This window comes from Diadema antillarum, unplaced genomic scaffold (assembly GCF_040938485.1).
Source record: "Diadema antillarum isolate AM-2024a unplaced genomic scaffold, OU_Dant_1.0 seq00000542_RagTag, whole genome shotgun sequence".
Taxonomy (NCBI): domain Eukaryota; kingdom Metazoa; phylum Echinodermata; class Echinoidea; order Diadematoida; family Diadematidae; genus Diadema; species Diadema antillarum.
This window is the reverse complement of record NW_027271489.1, coordinates 68,254-85,813: the sequence shown is the minus strand read 5'-3', so window position 1 is coordinate 85,813 and position 17,560 is coordinate 68,254. Positions and strand designations below refer to the sequence as shown.

The 17,560-nt window shown below is 39.1% G+C and overlaps 1 protein-coding gene across 1 annotated transcript in view; it reads right to left on the bottom strand.

Annotated features, from left to right (window-relative positions):
- The window catches only part of LOC139734707 (agrin-like), a 50,460-nt gene extending 49,646 nt beyond the window's left edge, over positions 1-814 (bottom strand). Inside the window, exon 1 of the mRNA XM_071645499.1 lies at positions 529-814. Coding sequence (XP_071501600.1) covers positions 529-814 — 286 coding nt within the window. The remainder of the gene's footprint in view (positions 1-528) is intronic.
- Positions 815-17,560: the final 16,746 nt, after the last annotated feature.

Sequence of the window (17,560 nt, the reverse complement as noted above, 5' to 3'; positions counted from 1 at the left end):
GCCGGGGATTAGAACCAGCGCATTGCGGCCATCCATTATCGAGGGCTACATTGTACAACGAAAGACTTGGAACACCGTATCTGCATTGTCATAACATGTTATGAGAAATCAGACTTTCGGCAGAGTGCAGCAATGCCAGTTTACTCTCCCCTATTTCCAGCATTCACTACCACAACTTGTATTGAGCAGCAATGGATTAAAGCAATTTTTTTTTAATGAATGAATGTATGAACACCCTCCCACCCACCCATCACCTGCAGACTGGTTTCATTGCTAGTATGCATAAACACATATATCATACTTTTAACTTTCCTCCACCTACAATCATAGACCTAGTAACAGTTAGGTTCCCTGAACATGCTTGTCGTAATCACCTTGATTTCTTTCTGAGGAAGAAAAACATAATTTCATGTGTTTGAGAGGCACCAACATGACATGGACAGACAGACAGACAAACAAACAGACAAACACGGCTCTATAGAGAAAGAGAGAAATAGACAGACAGAGAGAGATATGAGATGCACTCACCACAGGCTCCTTGCGATGAAACCACGATGCGCCTCTTCTCCAGGCACGACGTCACGTCCATGTAGCATTCGCTGAGGTAGGTGGAGCCGTCCGAGCCGCACACCGGCGCCACCACGTCGGGGCACTCCTGGTTGCAGACGCACTGCGCCCGGCCCACCTCATTCTCCACGCAGGTGGCGCCGAAGATGCAGAGCACGTTGTCGCACGGCCCTGGCCAAGCAAGGAGGGAAGGCGGAGAGGCAAGAAAGGTTAGCGAGAGGACGAGGAGGTGTCTAAGAATTTCCATTTCAGGGTAATTATTTGGAGTTTACGGTTTTTCTGCCCCCTCTTTATATCCAGTCCGTCAAGTAAAGCTACTTTGCAGCCGTACAGTCTGGAGAAGATAGTGGGGTTTATCGTGATGTCGCAGATTCTCTGAGTGTCTCTCGCTGGTCTCTTGGACAGATTCCGTAGGGTACACCATCCAAGTAAGGAGAAGGGTGGTCTGCAAATCCAGCAGAGCAGTATATCTCAGCCAGCTCTAAACTGATGACAAATGACGAAGCGTGAGTAGATCTGATGTTGTGCGTCAGTCTAAGGCAAGCTTCACTGCTGTGAAGCTATGTGCATTAGTGCCTCAAAAGGTGTGCAAGATTGGATAACTCTACCACTTGGACGGAAGACACTTTGTCATTGGAGTTTACTGATATATGCAGTTCCCTCCTGCTGATTTGAAGGATAAAGACAGTGAAATTGGTCCTGAATACACCGTGCTGATGCAATGGATGGTGCTCTTTTTGGTGGGTTAGGACAAAAATTTGTAGTGGCGATGTTTTACAGTGATGGAATGTTCAATGTTCTCAAAGGTAGTCAGAAAAAAAAATAACCTTGGTCCTCCTTTCAGGATATGATAGAACTAGTCAGATGAAGCCATTCACGTTTAACTGATGATAGTTGCAGCATTACACAAGCAGACGCATCCTGGCTGGATCGAACACACACAAAAATATACTTTTCAAGTGACATTGACGATAAATGGAAGCATTCTGAGGAACCACAAACACAACCTGGAGTTACACCGGCACGCAATATTCCCGAAACACTTGACTTAATCACACAATTTGGCTCTTGTCCTTTGAGCACACTAAGAACAACTCAAGCTCAGAAAATACCCCCCTTAAAAAAATCCTGTTGTCAAGCCAAATTTATCCTAATCTTGCTACTCTAACTTCTAAGGCCAAGTTTATCCTGCTGCTACACACACATAGTATGCATATCCAATGAGAGCAACAAATCTTTTAACTATGCAGATGTAAACTGTGGGCAGAAATGACTACATTGAATAAATACTCTTTAAGTACTGGGGTACATGTACATCTCTGTCAATATTATAAGGTCTTTATGATGCTACAGGCAAATATACTATGTACCCTGAACAGTCTTTGTAAATAAAAAAGGGGAAATCTGCATTTCAAAATATTCCTGCACGAACTCCTTTTCAAGACCAAGGGGGTATTATTGTGAAACATGGACCAGGATGGTTCTTCAAGAGGTAATCATTTCTACCCCGCATACAACCGGGAATTCCCCCTTTGTAATGTCAGCGCACATGTCCTCCTGTATTACAGGGATCAGTACAACCGTAGAAAGAGAAAGACAAGTAAGCCCTAGCTGTACAAAGACAATTTACCACGGTATTACCTGTTCCTGGTGTGATTCATGAGTAAACAATGATGATATGATGACAAATAGAGTTCAAGGGGAATCCCCTAAATTATATATTCAATTGGCTGGGGACACTACTGTTGAGCAGATGACAAGAACTCAATTGTTGATGTAGAAGCATATGAAGAGTTTGCTCGCAAAAACCGATACGTCCATATTTTCCAAATGGAGATATTTGCGATTAAAGGTCAAGAAAAATAGAGAGAATAATAAGAAAATGTTTGCTTCTTTTGACCATAACTTCAAAAATGTACCTTTATATGTAGTGACCAATATATCATTTAAAAGGTATTATTTTGTACTTTATGACAGAGACCGTACTTCAAAATCTTCAAAAATGGACTTATCGGTTTTTGCAAACAAACTATTCATATACTGATACAACTAATCTATATATACAGATTTATAACTTTTATCCTTCTCAGATGAAAAGAATATTAATATCAAATTACTGCTCCTCTACAGCTTCAAATCTGTAAACCAACACAACAATGTAAAATTAAAAATTCCCCTTTTTCTCTTCTCCCCTTCTTTTCTCACCTTCTCCATTTCTCTATCTATCTATCTATCTATCCCTGATTCTTTATTGTTTTATCTCATTTTCTTTTTTTCCTTTTTTTTCATTATATTTCTCTTTTCTCTCACCATCTCTCTCTCTCTCAATCTAACCATCTGTCTATCCATCTAACAATCTGTTGCTCATAATGCTGTCAATAAAATAATGCAAGGCGAGAAATAAAGACTAATACACTGAGGGCGCACCACTTGTCATTGATCTCACAATGGCCAATGCACAAAATGATAACAACAAATCAAAGGAATACCACACTTGGTGTAGCAGTGGATGTTGTGATGGGTATTGGCGTTAACTCCCTCAGCACCAGCAATATAGAATCCTACTGGTGTTACGAAAGAGGATATTTTTGCATGAATAATATTTTGCACTCTGCCCAGATAGGATGAATTGCATGTGCTTTTATCACACTAGTTTCTGGTTGCACAAAATGTGCAGAAATTTCCACCCTGCAAAAATTTCATTATGTACAAGCATGTTTGTCTAAAAGACTGAATGAGGGATGGCAATGTCAGGATCAAAGGAGTCAAGATTCAAGGCAGGCACAAAATTCTGCTCCACCAAAATTTTGATTTGAAAAACGTGGCACTCACAATATCATCTGTGTCAATTAACCCGCAATCAGTTATAAAGGATATAGCCTTGCCCAGCAATATTCATATACATCTGTCTAGCAATTGGGAATTGATTAACAGCTTTTAAACTATACAGGTTTGGTGAATTACTAAATTATTAAGGCACCAGAAATAGCAAAGTGAATTTGTGGGTTCATCACCTCCCACGTTTGATTCCTATCTGTGACTTCAATAAGTATTAAATGCATCAATGCCAAAATACTCCACAAAGACACCCATCAGACTCACATCTTTTTTATGGCTCCTGGTTTCTGAGATGTCTGACAGTCAATTTATCATGTCTTTTCTTCTCATCACTGAGGGAGGCAAATCCAAGTTCAATGTAATCTTGCATTTAGACATGTTGTTATTATTCATTTATCTTTTCTTAGAGTTCCTGCATCATAACCTTTTCCCATTTGCCCTACCTAATTCCCCTCTGGTGTGGATTGGAGGACTCAGAAAATTGATTGAGAAGAAATGATCTGCAATAGAGGTAATGCCAAACATTCACCCTTGACCTTAAAACATCATTTTTTTTCTGCTCCTGTATCAAAGCATAGACAGCTGGTGCAAGGGCAGTGACTTCTTTATAGGCAAGCTAAGAGAAGAATCGCGAGTTGTATGAAACTTGAAGTGAATGCAGTGAATAATGTTCAGTTCATAATCAAAATCTTATCAATTTGATATACACCACACTTCAGGAGGCCTACTGGAGTAAAAAAAAAAATCCTCCCAATATATTAAAGAATGTTGATGAAATTGTATCATAAAAGATGGAAAAATTAAAAGTTGGATTTTTTTTAATCTAAAAGTAAAAACAAAGATGTTCCTCTACCCTTTGAAGGGAAAACTTTTGCATTTATCTCACTACACTGTCAATTATGCCAGGTATGTTTTGTAAATAAAAGTTTTTTATCCAAATTCAAATGAAAACTTAACCTTAACCCGGATTGTGTCTTAAAAGGATATTTCCAGATGATGTTTAAGACTTTTTTTCCCTGAACATCTACAAACTGGTTATACTGGGCAAAGAATGTCAGAATTCACTAATTGGGATGAGTAATAAAAATGTTTTCAAAATTCATAACAAATCACAATGACTGAGAATGATGATGTAGCAAGTCTCACAAAAATATATTATTGGGTGCTCAAGGAAGCAGAAGAAAAGAAAAAAAAAAAGCATGCATAAATTCTACACAGGTGAACTTGTTAAGCAAGTAGTATTGTAATGGAATTACATTGCTACGTTACTGGAACGTGTGAGCCTCCTATGTCATCCTTCTTTAGTGTATCATGTTTTAGTTTGTTTTTTCAGAATTTTGGTTTATCTGCTCAAGAACCACAATAAATCCCCAAATCTGTACATGGCATCACTGATTTATGTGCTATCTGACGTGATGTGATATGATACGAATTGTCTGGAATGCCCCTTTAAACATCGATAGTACAGGCGGAGGTTTTTCATGACTCATCTCCAATCATCTAATCATTTCTCTCCACACCGAAGTACCTCTCACATCCATCCCCTCCTCTCTAGTGCACGGCACCTCACGCTCTACCTCCCTTGTTCTCCACTTCTCTTCTCCGTCTCTTATACCTTTCTCTTTCTTTCATGTTATATAAATATAAATATATATATATATATATATATATATATATATATATATATATATATATATATATATTTCTCTATCCCCTTTCTTCTCTCATTTTAGTTTTCTAATCTCTTATCTCTCTCTATAGCTCCTACATTACTATGAGGGGAAAAAAGTGGCAATTAATCCAAAATCTCCGCTATCATTCATTTTTAGAATGGACTTAATCCTCCTACTTTATGAGCTGGATTTGTTGAGGAAACATTCATCCCACCATGATGTATGCCCAAATATATTGGGATGCCATGATTATTGCTTTACTGTCACTGTAATGAAGAATTTGCATTTTTCTTGCTTAAAGGAAATAAGACTTTGTCAATTAATACTTCCATCAGCCAAGGCAGGGCAGTAGACTTTCTATCACCTTTCTTTCTCAGTTAGTCTCTCTGTCTGTCTGTCTGTCTGTCTGTCTGTCTGTCTCTCACTTTCTCTCTCTCTCTCTCTCTTTCTCTCCATCACACTCTCTCACCCACCTTAAAGGGATGGTATAGTTGTGCTTGATGTGGGGATTCAGGTTTTAACTTTTTGCGACATAATTAGAAACCACTTATATGAAATATGAAAGAGCATACAATTTTAAGAGGGATTAAAAATCTATTTGATGAAATTCGGTTTTGAAATGGCTGAGATATCCAGAAACAAAGAGGTCCTGACAAAAGGCGGGTCTCATTTTTTTTTTTCTAAGGACAATTTTGTTTTACTTTGTTTTTGGATATCTCAGCCATTTCAAAACCAAATTTCATCAAAAACTTTGAATTCCTCTTAGAATTGTATGCCCTTTTATATTTCATATGAGTGGTTTCTAATCATCTCCAAAAAAAAGTTAAAAGCTTAATCTCCATGTCAACCAAAACCATGCCATCCTTCTAACTCCTCCCAGGGCTCTCATTAGATGAAGCTGCTCTTTCCAGTCAGCGATGTCCTCAACGACCCCTCCCTTTCTCTCCATCTCATCCTCATTCCCAGGTCTGCCTATCCCCTGCCCCTAAAAGCCTCTTCATCCTCACCAGTCTTCAACGACTCCTACCTTGCTTTCACACGTACCAAGAGTGCTTAATTTGAATGCTGAATTACGAACATGATTACAATTATGATTCGAATCATCATTCATTCACATGACCAAGGAAGGCTTCATGGATTCTGCGGTTTTGAATTTCAGAGCGAGGAGGGGAGGTGTGGCTTCTTTCCAAGTTTAAATACCATCAATCACTCTTGAGCCACAGGTAGTGCACTTTGACTGCAATCAAAGCGCTTGAGGAATCCGTTCTTTCTGCGGAAGTGGTTGAAAGGTCACCATAAGATCCGCCCCAAAAACATGATTGGAGGTCAAGTTTGTTCCCAAGGTTGTTTCCCTGCTTAATTCTGGCAAAACATGATTGGAAAATGCCTCTGAACTGCCGTTTGAAATACGATCAGAATTATGATTCAAATCACCCTCCGCGATTCCAGTTTGCATTCACACGGCAAGAATGCTTGACTTGAAACATGATCATAGCGATGCATCATTACAATCGTATTTCAAATCAAGCACTCTGGGCGCATGTGAAAGCTAGGGAAGTTGCTCTTTCCATGACAGTCAGCGATGTCCTCTAACGACCCCTCCCTTTTCTCCATCTCATCCCTGCTCCCAGGTCCTCTCCCCCATCCCTCAAAAGCCTCTTCATCCTCACCAACCTTTCACGACTCCTAGACAAGCTGTGGGCATGCTGGCTTGTATTTATAGAGTGCCTGCTTAGTTCCTCTCTTTGTCTTCACATCTTGGCCCATTACAGGAGGCAACCACTTTGATGAACTGATATGTTGTCATAATTGGATCTGAACTGGATGATAACATCTTTCCTCGTTATTACTCACCGCTCCAGACTTCATTTTGATTCTCGTTAGAATCATTTCAAACCAAAATTAAATGTGACAGTCCTTGCTGTCAATTATTTGTGTTCATATATCCAAATTTGGAATACTTGGAACTGAGATGATGACAATTTTTGTTTTAATCACGAAAAAGACTGAGGTCAAGAAAGATATGTCATATCTCTGATCAAACTCGAGTACATCTCTGTCGGTTCATCCTTCTTAATCTCGCTATCTCGGCATTTTCCACCGATGCTTCTCATTTGATATCCTTTTCTTGACAATCCTGCCCCCATTCCTGCCTAATTCACCATTATAATCTCTCAGGGGCCCCCTTTGCCGGGCTGAAACGACCAATTAGTGAGAGCCATTGCTAGTCTGGCCGTCGAGCAGACAGCTTCGTCATCGCGGCCGTGCTTCCGCCGCGGTGTACGTCGACAACGACGGAGTATCCCAACTGCCCAATTATCACTGTTTGCTGCCACGCCTGCCGGCAACATGTTTGTTAAGACCACATTGCTCCGTGAAAGGAATTCTATTAAACCCTATCAGCATCAACAGTTCAGATGCTATCGATTCTACACATTAACATGTCAAAGACGGGGCTGAAAGAGTTAAATGCACAATACATCGCAACCCTTCTGCACTCTTAAAGGAAAGGCACACAGCTCAAGACTAGATGCTTTTAGAGGCTGAATGTATCCATGCAAAATAATCTGAGTTGCCATGGCGACCCTTCCCCTCTCCATGTCTAATTACATGTCTCAAACTAGTGGAGCAAAAGCAAAACTCTTAAGCACTCTGAATCCACCTCATGGAAAGTCACCTTTAAGCACACTACCACGTGACATTATTACCTGCTCAGGAGGAAAATGACAAGGAATCAAACCTTGGTTGTATACTTAATAATAAACTTTAGGACAATTGAATATATTATGATATGAATTATATGAAAATAAAAAACAAGCCTCTAAAAGCTTATTAGAAACGGGAAATAATCTGTCCAGAACATCATTTGTTCCCTCTGTGAATAATGTTCTTTGTCATTTAAACTTTTTTGATGAATCCAGACACAATACAAATTCACATGAAGGGATATGAATATATATATGCATTCATCTGTAACATCTCATTCTTTTCTGATTCACTCCACAGCTTTATCTCACTCCACAAATGGAAGACAGCTGCAACAGACGTATCTCACTCCTCGTGTTGCATTCATGTTCACACTAACATTGCCATACACACTCAAAAGTTATGAAATGCAATGCTGGAATAATCCTACCTTCAATGCCAGCATTTTAAAACCACTCTTACTTCCTCAAAAGTCAGGGAAAAAAAATATATATATTACTTCTTGATTCAGTCTTTCAGCTTTAAACTCTTGACAACATCCCCCCCCCCCCCCCCTACAAAAAAAAAGCATCACCAAAAATCAAGAAAGGAGAAAATATCACAACCAAAACAATATTCTGTGATGGGTAAACACGTCATCAAAGAAATGAATCTTACGTCAACATCATCAGAATGATGCATCACACTCAATCTGGTTTTAAATCCAAACAGTCTACGACTCAAATTGCATTCCCAAACCTAACATTATCCCTCTGCCACTATGCACCTTTCCCTGCTGGCTATATACTCCTTCCTCATTCCAACTTTGGCAGGCAAATATCTTCTTCAGATTGGAAATTTATGGCAGAAAATAAATTCACTGCATTCCGCTGACTTTTCATATCTATCCGCAACCATGGGCCAGCTTACAAATATCAGACTTGACATTCCACCATGTGGATTTTATCTATTCTTTTTTTTTTACTATATAATTTTTCTTGTTTTGGTTTCTGTCTAGAAAGCTAGTGAACAAAGCAGGTCCGCTGGAAAGGGCAAATATCTAATACTGAATATATTGGAAACTTATCAGCACATGTGTTTCCACCAACCAATATGAGCAGAAAGGTATCCAGAGATTTCAGATAAATTGCAACCCTTGCAATAAAAAAGACATACACACTTCCCTGGGTCTCCAAGCTTGATGTCAATGATGGGAATGAGCAGATTCTGTAGGTGCTAACACGATTAATTCTAATCTTAGGCATTGACATTGCGCAATTCAGATAGTTTGTGACTTCGGAAGATGATGTTACAATTATCATTTGGTCTAGTTTTCATGCAAGAATTGACATCTTTAATGTCCACTTCTGATAATTTTCGCTCAGAAATAAAAAAAGCAGAATAGTATTCATGTATACATTTCCAAACTGTGCAAAACATTGGCAACTCTGTGTATCATTGTTTTTTTTTTCCCAAGCAACTTTGTGAATGATGTGTGACACATTGCTGGAGCTGGGCGCCTTTGAATGTTTCTACAGATAAATGGTGCTATATAAATGTTGTTCCATCATCATCATCTATGTTACTCAATACTAGAATGGAAAAGATATGAACGTATTCTTTTCTTTTCTTTACACTCTGTTCATGGATAACATGGCATAATTCTTCAGAATATAATTTTCAAGAAGCAGCTACCATATTATGCAAAAGGTGCTTAAAGGGATTGTATAGCTTTGGTTGAGACTTAATTTCAGGTTTTTATCATTTTTTGGTGAGATAGTGAGAAACCTCAAATATGAAATATGAAAGAGCATGTAATTCCAAGAGGGATTCAATGTTTATTTGATGAAAATTGGTTTTGAAATGGCCGAGATATCCAAAACAGAGCAATCATAATAAAGTGTGGGACCCACATTTCATTACGATTGTTTTGTTTTACTTTGTTTTAGGATGTTTCAGCTATTCCAAACCCGATTTTTATCTAATAAACTTTGAATTCCTCTTAAAATGGTATGCTCTGTATTATTTCATAAGTGTTTTCTTGGTATCTCACAAAAAGTTACAGCCCAATTTTCATCTCCACCAATACTGTACCATCCCTTTAAAATTGACAACAATGCAATCTGAATCCATTTCTGCTTCATGAAGATAAAAATTACTGTAAACGTCAATATTTTCGCGCGATTAATTTTTCGCGCTGAGCGGCTCGAAAACATATTCGCGGGTTCTTGAATTCGCGCTCCGCAGCGGGTTAATACACAGTCGCTGTTTTCATCCAGCGATGCGCGCCAGCGTATGAAAGCGACGTAGCGAGCGCTAGCGGCGCGAGTGTGAGTACAAGCGCTCAACTACGTAGTACACTGTACACGTATTTTACTCGATACATGTACTGTAGTCGCGGAGATGTAGCACACCAATCGGCCATGGGCTCGGTGCGTACGGTGCGTGCGATGATACTGCTATATGCGTAAACATGTCTGTACTACGTAGCAGTATCATCAACGAAAAAATGTGCATAGAAAATTGCGAAGATATATTCGCGCGTTTTTGAATTCACGCTAGCCGAACGTAGCGCGAAATCCGCGAAAATTAATGTACCGCGAAAATTTCCACGTTTACAGTATAGCAACATTACCTTCAGTTGTCATGATAACACTGATGTCATTATCTAGATAACAAAAATATTCAGAATTGCTTCATGGGGAGTCTAATGCTACTCTCAGAGGATGATTGATGTTAATTCTGCAGAAATACCTTTAAGCTTTAAGATATTTCTCCTTCACTGAGCCTACTTTGTTATAAAAAAAAGAAAGAACAGCTCTAATTATATACACTATAGGGTATGAATTACAAATGACTATATCCTGTCAAAAATGTTTCTTTCGGTGAGAAAATAGATTAGGTAAACTTTATGGTGCATAAGGTAATGGCTTAAATTCCAGTAGCTTCCATTAGGGTTTAGCAACTTTACATAAATTATCATTTCTTGTAAGAATGCAACAATATTTTATGACAGCAGGGCCTCACTGTTCTTGATTATGGAGATAACATAAAGATGCAATAAACTCCACTAATCATGATATGATTTCACTTTGCAAAAAAAGTCTGCTAAATGTCCTTAAGAAAACCCTTTCCCTTTTCATAATGAGATAAGATGAAGTTCTACAAACTGTTGATATATATTAAGTTTGAAAGAAATGTTTTCGTAAGGGTAAACTCTGAAATATGAACACTTGTCTACCTCTCTCTCTCTCTCTCTCTCTCTCTCTCTCTCTCTCTCTCTATCTATCTATCTATCTACCTTTCTATCTACCTATCTATCTATCTATCTATCTATCTACCCTTCTATCTATCTATCTACCTTTCTATCTATCTATCTATCAATATTGAGAGAAAGAAGAGAATGAAAGGAAGACAAAAATGAGGGAAATGACAGAGAGAGAGCCAGCTTCAAATGTCACATATGATATGTGCCTCTCCCATGCTTAGCAATCACAGCAAACACGGACCTGCATTGAAAAAAATAATAATATTTCTGTCTATTGAAGAATTTGCTATTATGAAGCACACAAAATAAGCAGATAGAAGCTTAGAATGATCATCCATTTACAAGAGGCACCATAAATATCCTTTAGGCCTGCTGTTGTGAGCATTGATCCAACAAATTTGCAACACGTGTGAAATGCTCCACCGGCGAAATTTCCACAGAACTCCAGCAAACACTGACTGATTATCTCACAAAGACAAACATGATTTTCCACAGCTTTGCAATTGCTCTTTGTTTTATGCTCCACATACTCATCAGCTCTTCCTTTCAGCAAAACATGTTGCAGAAAATGTCCGCTAGTGGCAACAATCACTACACTTATTACAGTGCTTGCATCCAAAAGAGAAGTCAGAAGTTGTCGATACAGAAAACTCAGGAACCTCTAAAACACTCTTCCTCGAATTCCTTGATAGATCTCCTGAAGTAACATCACACATCCATAAATCTCTGCATGGAGATGAAGCCATATGACTTGAAGTCACTCCAGAAAGTAGCCATAGAAAAAATTTCCAAATGAAGTCCCACCTCATCACCTTCAACTACCCTGTTGCACGAGCGAGTTTCACTTTTCATTCCATGTACAGTATTCCTCTTTTGCAGCAACCTGTTTGGATGCGGATACCAAGAAAAAAAGATGCCCACTGCCGGAGAGGATTGGCAGGCCACTGGGTCCCCACTGCTCCCTACGACTTCGGGCTCGCTGACTACCTCTCTATAGAAATCCACAATATTAGTCCCCGCCTCAACACAATGAGCAGCCCCCTTGCCACTGCCGTGAAGGGATCGTCTCAGAAGTTTTCCTGATGTGCTTTGGGCTTTCCTCATTGCGTATCACGTGGAATTGCACAAAAATCTGTACAACCTCTGAGTACACATTGATACCATGAATCATATTCCTTTCATGTATGTGTATTTTGTAGAGATAGATAGACAGATAGATAGAGGGTGATAGAGATAGATAGACAGAGATATATATGTATATCAGATAGATAAACAGATAGACATACAGATAGATAGATAGATAGATAGATAGATAGATAGATAGATAGACAAACAGATAGACAGATAAATACATAGATAGATAGGGAGATAGAGATAGACAGATATATAAATTGATAGATAAACAGATAGATAGATAGACAGATAGACTGATAGAGAGAAAGAGATAGACAGAGAGGGATATATATATATATATATATATATATATATATATATATATATATATATATATAGATAGACAGATAGATATAGGCTTATAGATAGACAGATAGATAGATAGACAGATAGATGGACAGATTGACAGATAGATAGAGAGAGATAGACAGATAGCGATAGAGATAGATGGATATAGGTATTGGTGTAGTAATATATTATTATGAACATGTGCACACAATTTTTTTTTCTCTATCATGTGCACCCTACTCTGCACGTTCTGCTTGATTTCATGCCCTGTTTCATCTCAATCTCTACCACTTGTAATCAACCAATATTCATTTTCGTTTCACTACTACCACTCTTGCTCCATTTCAGTTTGCTATTCTACATCACATACAATCTACCAATAAACCTTTCATATCTGTAGCTGCCTAATCAATTCATTTGAGTCCTATTCCATTCCTCCTCTCTCTCCCTCCCTATCTCTTGTCTTTTCACTCCCTGGATGAACATCACAGAGACTCATTCTGTAGGTTGACGGTGAAATAAATGCATCTGATAACCTGACGTCCATCAATAGCGAGCTCGTATTTGACTCTCGATCAACTCATCTCAGGTAAAAATAGATGACAATTAATTTTTGGGCAATATTCTACATCATAATGTACAAGATAGATAGATATAGATAGATACAGATAGACAGAAGATTGAAAGATAGATAGAGAGACAGAAAAATAGATAGATTGATAGATAGAAGGATATATATACGTATATATACACACATATATATAGATAGATAGATATTGATAGATAGAGATAGAGAGATAGATAGATACAGGTAGATCAGTAGATATTCTGACTGTTCAAACCATATCAGATATAAAAGCTCTCGTTGCACACACACTGATGACGTAGCTCAGTTTGTGAACATAATTAATGCCAGATAGACAGACAGAAAGATAGATAGATATATAACTAGATAGATAGATAGATAGATAGATAGATAGATGAATAAATAAATGAATAGATAAATAGATAGATGGACAGATATTGATAGAAAGAAAGATACCTGTAGATAGATAAATATTCTCAGTGTTCATATCACATCAGATGATGTAAAAGCTCTTGTTGCACACACATTGATGGAGTAGCTCGGTTCGTGACACGTCATTAATGGTCACATTGCTCATCCTATCTCAATACACACAACGCTTCACCTAGGATACGTAATCACCACTCGCAAGAGGGCGGAGCAGCGGCAGCGGCCCATCCAAGGACGCCATTCAATTCATTACCCGAGCATTTCATTTCCACATTCGGCCGGAAATGACGTTCGTTAGACATTGAACGAAGTGGCAAATATAACCTCAATTAATCATTAAAGGGTTTGATGGGTCCCATGCCAATGCCAATCTAAAAGGCTGTCATTTTTTTCCCCCAAATTTGCCAAGAATATTATGTTTCCCTCAACTGCTATGTATAATGAGTATTAACTGTCAACTCTTCTTTTTCTATACAAATAACAGAAATTTCTCCTTTTTTGTGGGCATAGATAACATATAACGGATATTCTCACACTTGAGTTAGACTATGCCATGTACTTTCAAGTCCATGGAAAGAGAAATATGAATTACGATCATTATTTTAAATATAAACAGTGTTGACAAAATTTGCATCTTCTGATACATTTTAAAAATCTACAACTCCCCCCCCCCCCCCACCACCACCACTCCTTTGGGCCCATACACAACAGTCCAATGAAATGTGTGATGCAATAAACATCCAGCATAATATTACCTTCTCTCCGTAGCCGCATTTACACTTACTAAGATCGCGATTTTTAAAATCGCGATATTTTGGTCCACCGTTTACACTTGCGCAAAAGCACGCGAAGTTTGAGCTTCACGAAACATCACGATTTTTTGGTCGGTAGTGCGCATGCGTAATTTACCTGTTTTCAACACGGTAGCTGAGTGGAAGCGCGCGCTATTCTGTTCGTTTTCACTGCAGTGCAGTATATTTGATCACAGCTGGCTGGTTGGAACGTTGAGCCAGGGCTTTTTATCACATCAGTACAATGCACACATAAATTTGTGCTTCTCGAGACTGTTTACTTACGGTAAAACTATGTAGCTTGCTATATTAGATCACATACGTAGTAGGTGTGTGTAAAACTTCATCTACAGCAGCATTCAGGAGGATCATGAAATTTCGCCGATATGACGAAAGTGGGAAGTAAGACTTGGAAGTTAGGACTGGTATTTTATCAGGCGACAGCAAGAACTTACACTTGTTACGTACTCCTGAGTCCTGTATTCCACAAACAACGTATATATATATCGAGAGCAGTACGGGCACTCCCACAATCTGAATCAACGCATTTCTGGCCATTTCTGGGAGAACATTATTTTGTTTAGTTGTCATGGGGTGATGATACGTGTTTGGAGAACTTCAGGTTTGATACCAGTAGTAGTTTTCACGTACAGTGTACTACTACTAGTTTCATCAGGGAGGGGGAGGTGAGAGACCATGAGCCGACAGCTGTCTATACCGTGTACGAGTACTCTCCTGGCCAGTGACCGACGTGCTCTCTATACACGTTCCAAAGAGGGATCGGGAGCGCGCGTAAACTCCCGGTGCAATCCGATACCGAGAGTCACGTGATGAAAAATCGCGATATTTCTGCAGCTTGGGTTTACACTCGCTAACTTCGCCTCAAACTTCGCGATGTTTCAAAAAATCGCACTCCGGCTGGCGATTTTTCTGGCGATGTTTCGAGGGCGTTTGGGTGTAGTTGCTTAGCAACTTACACCCAAATGTCGCGATTTTAGAAAAATCGCGATTTTTCCAAGCAAGTGTAAATGGGCCTTATGTTCTACAATCACGAAGATGATGACACATTTCGGGAAGAATGTTGAAATCATCGCGTTTGTGAAAAACACCCATGGAGGAGCATTAAATCACCTGTACAGCCACAGTTATCTTGGCATGGTAGTTGTTATCCCTGCATAACTTATTGACCGATACCATCAAGGCAAAGTGAAACTATTTTCTTGAACAAGCATATTTTCTTTTCCTCCCCTGCAAAGTCCCATACATTTACTTCAGATCAACCGGTGGTTGGGCTCTTTTCATCAGATTATACTGCCCCAACCCACAACTTTACTTCTTCTTTTGTGTGTGTGTGTGTGTGTGATGAAGTCTTTTTTCCCTGTTTTTTCCCCATCCAGTATTCATGCCAGGAAAAATTAATTCCAACAGATTTATTTGGCACCTTTCTGCCTAGAGTGTTCTTCTTACTCTGGATCGCCTCTTTTGTTCGGCGCAACAAGGTATTTAGTCTTTTATCGCAGCGGAGTCCAAGTTTGATCGCCAACGGTGAGGCAAGAGCCAAAAGCTTGGCCTCTTTTCAACACTTGCATTGATATCGACTGTAACAAGTCTAAAGTCAAGTTGAATGGTACCTTTTCCCCATCACATAGTGATCATTTCTATCACTGCTCAGTTTGAAAACTGGCACATTATCTCAAACGCTCTGTAATTACAAGCATGGTGAAACCCACTCTCATTTCCTTCTTTTACTATTGAAGGCAGAACTGACGAAGAATTAAGCTGAGAAATTATAAATGTTTATCAAGAGTTTGAAGGAAAATGACATAACAGCTTGCACAAAAACTCTTCAAGTAATACTGCTGTTTTTCTTAGACCGAAGGCAAATCTACAGGGACTTCAAGAATTTGATTTCTGAGACAATCACGAAATCCTTTCTGACCAGAGACATACATTTACTTTCCATTATTGTTAGCTATTGAGTTGTAAAGAGTATGAGGGACTTTTATCACATGTCATGATAATCCCTAGATAAGAGAGGACAGAAATCAGACAATTAACAAAAGCAGAGCTTGCAAACTTGTGCTTGGCGTACTTACAACCATGAAAATCAACCATGATTTTCCTTGCTTGAAACTGCAGGAAGTTGTGGTTTGGAATAGAATATTTAGTAAATGAGAAGATAGTGATAAAGTCAAACCTGCCATAGCGACCACCTGTCTATAGCAGCCACCTGTTGTATACGAACACTAAACTTGTTGTATACGAACACTAAACTCAATTCCCCCAATAGAAAAGTCATGTGAAAAACCCTGTCTATAGCGGTCACCTGTCTACATCGGCCACATTTTTTTCTCCCTTGGGTGCCCACTATAGACAGGTTTGACTGTACTTTTAAATAATAAGAGTATGTGGGGGGGGGGGGGTTTCTCTCTCTCCCCCATGGTTCCCTTATGAAAAGAAAATTGATGTTGAGTTTTCATTCTCTACAGCTTTAATGTGAATGTTGAGATGAGAAATAAAATCAAGCAAAAGGAAATATATCAACATTTGTATGAGAATATAATGCAGAGTTGTACTATAGCGCTACTCCTAGGCATTCAAGATATACCAGACAAACAGATTGGATGATAGAGAGTTAGATGAGCGGAAAATATGAAAGAACTTATAGAAGTGAGAGACAAAGACCAAGAGAAGAGAAGGGATAGAAGTAAGAAAGAATCAGAATATTATAATCCATCTGGCCTAATACGACCAAAGTCTTTGGTACGAGAGCCCAATGCCACAGCACATGCAATTAAAATCATTCGGCTCCTGGCTAAAGATTCAACAAATCCCCCCTCTCCTTACCACCTCCCCCCCCCCCCCCCCCCCCCCCCGACATGAAATATGCTTACATTAATGATGTTTCCTCGTTTGGAGAAATTAGATTTATGCTTACTCACCACTTTATTGGATCAATCAACATCTTTCATCGGGGGGGGGGGGGGGGGGGGGGGAAGGGGGGTAGTGATTTCTTGATCATTCTACTGTCATTCTAACAAACAAGCCTCTCACAGGGAGAGAATGTTGGGAGAGAGATACCTCTAATAGTCCACGGGAGGCAAATTTAATGTCAAGTGTTTCTCCCTCGCCAAACAGAATCGATAATCTCCCTCAAATCAGGCAGGCTAGGGGGAAGGAGAGTGAAATCCTATGAGTCATCATGACTGTCTGCCGTGGACGGCGCTGGGAGAAACTCGTGGCCTCTCGCCTCGCCCCTGGC